At 30.9% G+C, this 7,779-nt stretch overlaps 1 protein-coding gene across 1 annotated transcript; it reads right to left on the bottom strand.

The window, feature by feature from the left end:
- Positions 1-673: 673 nt before the first annotated feature.
- LOC136088840 (uncharacterized) lies at positions 674-5,510 on the bottom strand. The gene is made up of 2 exons (XM_065813756.1): positions 5,482-5,510; positions 674-5,274 (listed from the first exon to the last, which is right to left on the bottom strand). The coding sequence occupies exon 2, from the start codon at positions 3,781-3,783 to the stop codon at positions 1,348-1,350; it is 2,436 nt and encodes an 811-aa protein (XP_065669828.1). The 5' UTR covers positions 3,784-5,274; positions 5,482-5,510; the 3' UTR covers positions 674-1,347.
- Between the last annotated feature and the right edge of the window lie 2,269 nt (positions 5,511-7,779).

The raw sequence follows: 7,779 nt of genomic DNA, 5'->3' as shown, positions 1-7,779 counted from the left end.
ACGATGTAGAACTTGCTGTTTTCGTAGACTATATTGCTGACCTTGTACCATATCTAGAATGGTTCGATTAGCAGAGAAATGGAGATAAGCCTCGACACATTCTTGGTGTCTCTTTGACGATTCGTGTTCCACAATACGTTGATGAATATGAGTCCAACTGTTAAAACCTGTTACAAACGAACTTGGTTTCTGCTTCTCATTTCCATGTGCCAAACAAACACTGCAAAACAGGCACTCTTCTTCTTCTGAAAATGAAAGAAACATACGCTGCATACCATCTTCAGGACGATAATATACCATTTTTGAATTAAAGTGACGTGTTTCAGGCTGATGTGGGTGATATTTTTAGAAAGTTGTCAGTTCATTCAGGTGAGGCTTATTAAACCAATCATTCACTCGGGTAGTAGTTTTTTCGTTATCACCAGTAGGTTCAACCATGCTTGAAGAAGCTGTGATGTTTAGAATGAGGATTGGTTGGGTCATTTCATTAGTGTCAGTATGAACGCCATCTTCATCATCAAGGTTTGTTTGGGTCTCTTTAGCAACGTGAGATTGAACCTCATCAACAGGCTTAGCATCAGCATGGTGTTGCAGGGTATTTGAATTCAGTTTAAAAAACATGGATAGTAGATTTTTAGTTGTTTTAGCATATTCTCGTAGAAGCTTTATTTAATTTTTTTTTAATTTATATATTTGTTAAACACCCACTCTATATTACAAGTAAGGTAAATAAAAAGTTTCAAAAAAAAAAAAATCTCTAGTATCTAGGAATTTTATTTTCAAGAACATCCTTAAAGATTGTTCTTTGTTCTTTTGAGTTCCAGAACTCAACTGCACATTTTAAGATTTTAAGATCCGTTTCAGGAATTATATTTTTTAAACCAGTAATTTTTATTTTTTCTTTGTGTTGCATTAGTTTCTCTATATTTAATTTATGACTATTGCACAGAGCCTTGACGCTATCTACAAAAGGTCGTGGACCTGATTCGTTGTTCAACTGCGACTTAAGAATATCAAATGTCATTTTATTTTTCAACAGGCGAATAAATAAGTTTATCTTATTTTGTTGCGTAATTATAGATATATCTTCAATACAAAATAGGGGATGTATATAATTTTTACTATGTTTTGAAACGTTTAGTAGTGACTTCAGTGCAATTCTTCCTACTATATCAAGCTTTTGCAATAACATTTCTTTATGGTCGCAAAGCTTAAGACCATACGTTAGTGTTGGAACAGCTAAAGTTTTATATAACTGGACAATAGAGTTTGGGTGAACAAAACGAATTCCAGCTTGAATTAAAGACTGTATTACTGCCCGGAAATGGGATATTCGGTTATCAATGTTTAAACGATTAAGTGAGGCAATTGGTGAATATTTTGTGTCCCATATAAAAGATGAGTAAGTTTATTGTCTAGTTTTATTTTTTGGTGGTTGAGTGTTATCGTGCATTTTTTAATTTGATGTGTTCCGGTGACCAAAAACTCGGTTTTGTCAGCATTCAATTTTATGCAATTTTCTTTTGTGTAAATGTTACAGATATTAATTAGCTTTTGTAGGCCAGAGAGGGTGGAACTAAGAAGTATAATGTCATCAGCATATGCTACAACACCCGTGTAGTTTCCATTTATTGATGTTCCTACGACACTTTCATTTTGTAAGGTTTCTAGTAGGTTTTGAGTGTAAAGATTGTACAAATGAGGCGAGAGAATCGATCCCTGTCTCACTCCTTGCGTTAGATAGAATGGAGTTGATTTGCAACCTAGATAAGACACAGAAGCACTACTCTCCCTGTATAATGACGATATTGTATTAACAATATACAGTGGTAATTTTTTATTATTGTACAGTTTCTCAAAAAGAATGTCCCAGTTGCAGCTGTCAAAAGCTTTTTCAGCATCAAGGGAACAGAGATAAACAGGTGAGTTGTTGTTGTTGTAGTGTTTAATTGTTTCACTAATAACAAATTCGGCGTGTAGGGTTGAGCTATTTTTGGTGAAACCGAATTGAAGAGGATGAGCTTCTTTTAGATCTGAACAGATTATTAGGATTATATATTCGATTAGTTTTGTGAAGATTGGAATGATGCTGATACCACGGTAGTTATTTGGATCAGTTAATGATTTTTTATAAGATTTAGCAAGTGGTATTATAAGTGATGTAGACATCGACTTTGGCGTTTGACCATGATTAAGAGAAAATGTGAAGAATTTTTTTAGCCATTCTATTAGGGCTTCACAACGCAAATATTTTAAATGTTCTGCAGAGATTCCAAAAGCATCTTTGGTTTTGTTTAATTTTAGGCAAGAGATAGCCGTTCTTATAATTTCATCTGATATTATTACAAAGTCAAATTTTGTACAAGGTGGAACTTGAAAACTCTTCGCGGTATGCGTTATAGATTTAGTGTTTAACCGTTTTTCAAAACTATCGGCGAATTCTCTTGTGATTGACTCCTTGTCCTTTTTATTATTTATTGTAAATAATTTTGAGTTTGCATCAGTCTGTATATTTCTAAAAGTATTCCAGAAGTTTTTTGGATTGGTATTTTTTAACATCTCGATTTTTATGTATTTTTTGTAAAGGTTATAGTTTTGTGCTTTCTTAACAGCGTTTCGGAAATTTTTTCGTGCAAATAGGTATTGGTTAAAAATGTGCGAACTTAAATCTTTTACAAAACCCGTGTCGCGCCATTTCTTAAAATGAAATGTAAGAACTTTTTTACTCCTATTTAACTCGGGAGTCCACCAAAATTTCGAATATAATGATTGTTTTTTCTCAGATAAGTGTTGGCGAAGAGCTTCAGATGCACTTTTTGTAATCAAATTATAGATTTTGATAAGTTCTTTATCGTAATTGTTATTTGTAAGGCTAAGACTTTTAATATTATTATTTAAGAAATCATTATATAATTGTATAAAACGTTGATTATTCCAAGCATAATTTGGAATGCTAATTTTGTCTGTCATTTTGTGAATATTCTCTTTGAGAGATCTTCCGATGAGTTCAATTACAATTGATACTGGCAAATGATCACTCATATTTTGAGGTGAAAAGGGGGCAACAAAACAGTTGTAATACCTAAGAGAAGTGTTTTTTGAGATAGCTATGTGATCAATGTATGATGCATTTGGTAGTGTATTATGTTGATATGTTATCTTAGGGCCTGAACCTTTAATTACGCCCACTAGTTCAAATTCACTCGATTTTAAAAATTCTGATAGAGCCGCGGAGTAATTATTTTTTGTGGGACTTGATCTTTCTAGTAAATCGTAGATTTCGAGAAAAAAAGATTGAAAATCACCAAATACAATAACTTCGCCGACACCCTCATAATTATTAACAAGGCCTTTAATTATATCTAATTGATTTGTGTATTCATCTAATGATGTTCGATTATTCCGCGATGAAGTTAGATAAATACCAATTATAACAATGCTAGTATTATTTTTAACAAGATTTATAGCAAGAATATGATCATCTTCATATAAAATAATGACATTTTGAAACATATGTTTCCGAACCAGAAACGCATTTCCGCCAAACGGCCGACCTTGTTCGCGTTTATTTGCCTGGTGGAAGTACGAAGAGTGGGTGTTTTTGCAAATATTTTTGATTATTGAATGTTCAAGTTTTGATATCCAATGTTCGCATATAAAAGTAATATCATGGGAAGTTATCAAGGATTCAGTGTATTCAATGTTTGATTTAAGCCCATGACAATTAAAAGTGCATAATTTTATGGGAAATTTATTTTTCTTTAATACGCTGTCGGAAGCCATTTTGGTTTATAGAAATTTTCCTGGTTGCCGTTGTTTGCCAGATTTTGGGCTAAGTTAGAACTTAAGCGCTTTTTTCGAAATGGTTTGACTATTATATTGTTATCCCATAGAGAAGGGTTAAATACTTTATTTTTTTCTGTGTTATTTATGGTAACTATATACGATCTGTTATACTCGTTTTCTTTATTTAAACATACCGAAAACGGGGTAATTCCTATTTCTGTCTCCATATAGATTTTAAAAAGCTCTTCATTAATATGGTTGCTTATGCCTCCAACAAAAATTTCAAATTTACGAACAATTCTTTCGCCAGCAATTGTTTTGTTTTCCGAAATTTTTGTGCCAAAAACGGCCTCTGAAACCCTATGCTTTTTCATTATAGGCAAATTTTGCGTTTTTTGAATTGACTTACTTTTTCTACCAACTAAAATAAACTTATCATTGTTTGTTTTTGGTGATGCTAGAATAATATCCGAATTTAAATTTTTTGTTTTTTTCATTGGTACTTGCGGTTGATTTTATTTGAGCTACGACATTTGCATACGTTTTTAATAATTGTGGTTGATTTTTATCGTGTGAAAATGTTTTATCCAAAGTTTGCTGAATTATACAATTTGTAACATCTGGAATAATTTTTTTATTTTCACTATGCGCAAAACAATCGAGTTTTAGTTTCGGCGTTTGACTCGGCTGAAGGATAACGGGGTCTAATTCCAAATGTTTGTTTGTTATCTTTAATTTTTCAATAAGCTTATTTTGAAATATTATTTTTTCTTTTAATAGTTGGAGTTCCTCTTTTATTTCTTTAAACTCTTCTTTTCTTTCTTTGTTTTCTTTCTGTATTTCCTTTGAAATATGAATCAGCTCTTTTAATGATAAAATTAGAAATTTATCGTGTGAAGGTTGGTCGGTATTTTTTGTTGAGATGACAACTTTAATAATTTCTTTGTGAAACTGTTTTTCACATAACGTGATTGAGAATATATAAATATCGTCAAGACATAAATTCGTTTTATACCTTTTACGAAGGTTTTTTTCGACTGGGTTTACTGGGTCTAGTGTTACATTTTTCTCGTTAAACTCATCGGTACAAAATGCATCCACTATTTCAGCAAATAGCCGTTCTCGAAGAGTTCGAATTAGATTTTCCGATAATAGATTCATATTTAGTATAATTACATCTTTCGGATGCGAGCATATTTCATCAATATTCTTTAGAAAATTATCTTCAAAGGTATTTATATCACACTTCAGATTATCAAAGATGTCCTCGATTGAACGTGGTGGCATCTTGGCTTTGTAAATAAAAAGAGTATATATTCTTTCATCGATAAAAATCCATTAAAAAATTACTTTTTTTTTACAGTTTTCTTTTCTCTTGAAACACGTCTTGCTTGTATAAAATTTGCGGTATTGCGGTATATTTTCGTAGAAGCTTTATGTTTTTCTCACGTAACTTTTCATGTCCACTTTTTCGCTTAGACATCACACCTGTAAAAAAATAAAAAAATAAACATTTGTATTAGCCTTTTAACTACTATGATAGTTTTTATTGATTATTTTTAAATAAGTGTTATGAATGGAAGACCTGCGACTGTATTGTTATTTGTGTGAAGTTTGTTAATCTGATTATTTTTAAAAAATATAACCTAAAATTTTAGAATATACTAATTTTAATATTTTTTAAAATAAACCTACATTTTATTAAACCTACATTATTATTACCTACATTATTATTAAACCTACATATTTATTAAAATAATCCTACATCTTCATTAATAATAAATCATTCATATTTATTTTTATAAACTGTGTAGGGATTTCTTGTTAATATTATACATACTATATAAAATATAAATAGATTACTTTTAATTTTTAAATAGTAAAATACCATATTAATAAAAAACCAATATTTATATAAATACCTAATTACTTTTTTTGTTAGATATTTTATATTATATTTATAATATTGTTTTGATTTAGAAAATGTTTATTGAAATAATAAATTATATAAGAAGCGTTACATTAAATTAAAAATTCTATATAAGATATGTATAATAAATTATTTAACGCGTTTTTATTTAACTCGTTTTATTTAAACAATAATCTATAGTGAAAACAAAGTTGAATAAAGCAAAATCTAAAGTAAATTTTAACTCGCAATTTTTTATTACTATTCTAGAAATTTATTAAAAAGCTGCTAAATAGCTTTTGATAATCATATACATTGTACATTTGGTCATTAAATCAATGTTCTGCTCACCTGTAAGAGATGAATCTACAAATGTAGAGTAGTGAGTCTCTTCTCTCTCGTAGTAAAATTCATGGCAAAAGAGCTAATTTTGCTCAGGAAATCCATGTTGCATTATATGGTTTAGGTATTTTCTGAAACTTTACTTTTGTAAGTACTTAAGATGTTTAATCAAAAGCAAAATACCCAAGTTAAATGAAACAGAAATTTCATATCATCATGCCATCCTGCTGTTTAAGTAATCACTTTTTTACCATTCTTGACATCCTGAGCTGTTTATAGTCTTTACAAGTTCCGGGATAAACGGCTATTCAATATCGGGCGACATGTTGTTTCCTCCAAGTTCTTCATCCATTACTGCACGAATGACTTGATCAAGAACATGATGTTGACAACCCATGAGTTGTGGTTCTTCCAGTTTCTTTTCATTAAAGCGACTTTGTAATTGACTGACAATCACATTCCTTCTTCCAGTGTTTACATTCCTAGTGCCCCCTACAATCATCTTTGTGCTCTTCCAAAAATTGTATTCACCGAAAATAGCTGTTATGCCTTTCATAACATTATCTGCTTTTCGATCTAGTAGATCTAGTGCTTATAACTTAACTTCTCTTTGTTTATTCTTTAACACTAAGACTTGATATTATTGGTGAATAATACGTTTACCATTAAAGTGCAGTGATCAATTTTCTAAATGTAGTGTTATCTTTGTTTCTTCTTTAAGTTTAACAGCTTCTTTTATAATTGGTCTGAATATACCAGACTGTAAAGATATCTGAATGTTGATCCTATCTTGAGATAACTGTCGACAAATGATTGTTGCTTTGCTATTTGATAACTTTGAAGATTTAATAATTTGGTTTCAGTTTTGGTTTTGCTGTAGTTCTTGCAGGTACTTGTGGACTTTTCTTCTGAATTGTCACACTCTCGATATTCTGTCTCAGGCTCAGATTCAGAAGTTGACGTTATTGCTGTTGCCATTACTGTTGTTGGAGTAGGCTTCGTGGATATTTGGATGAATGAATAGTTTTTAAACTTGCAGCCTTCCCAGTTTTATACCCAACCTGTACTTTGCTTTCAATCTGAAGATGGTACAATCTTTTTTCCTGACTGCAGAGCTATTCACCAACTTTTTTGTGATGTCAAAAACTTCATTCAATGGACCGTATTTTCTTTGTTTTACGCATTAATTGTACGTCTTTAGGTGTTGATCCTGTTTTACCTGTACAATTTAAATTGATAAATGTGGAAAATTTAATTCCTTTTGCCATTAACTTATTACTTTTTTCTCAATTTGCTTTATGCATCGTTGTCTCTCTTTGTTGGATTGTCGGAGAAACAGACAGCAACCAATAATTTGGATTTTGAATGGTATCCTGCTGTTATCTTCCAGTGATTGTTCTTTAGTGGAACAAATTTTTCAAAACTTTCTAAACTTTGTAGCACTTGAGCTACCCCTAAATACAAATATTTTTTGCAGAAATTTTTATGGGAGTGTTTTCTACTTGAAAGGAACAACTTATAAGGGTAGGGGTATCAAAATTTAAAAAAAATTTTGTCTTTCGCCAAAATAAGCTTCACCCTGATATCCAGGCTCTATCACAGATTCAGATCTTACAGAAAAATCAGGTACTATTCTATTTGTTGAAAGAGATCATGAGATTATGAGTGACAGAGGTTTTTCTATACAAGAGTTTTGCACAATGAAGAGAATAACATTAAATCGTCCAAAACAAAAAGATTCT

Source organism: Hydra vulgaris, chromosome 12 (assembly GCF_038396675.1).
Source record: "Hydra vulgaris chromosome 12, alternate assembly HydraT2T_AEP".
NCBI classification, from domain to species: Eukaryota; Metazoa; Cnidaria; class Hydrozoa; order Anthoathecata; family Hydridae; genus Hydra; species Hydra vulgaris.
Note: the sequence above shows the minus strand (reverse complement) of the source record. Positions and strands in the feature narration are given on the sequence as shown.

What these genes read in the sequence shown, in the direction of transcription:
- LOC136088840 (XM_065813756.1), bottom strand. Translation starts at nt 3,783, where the DNA reads ATGGCTTCCGACAGCGTATTAAAGAAAAATAAATTTCCCATAAAATTA.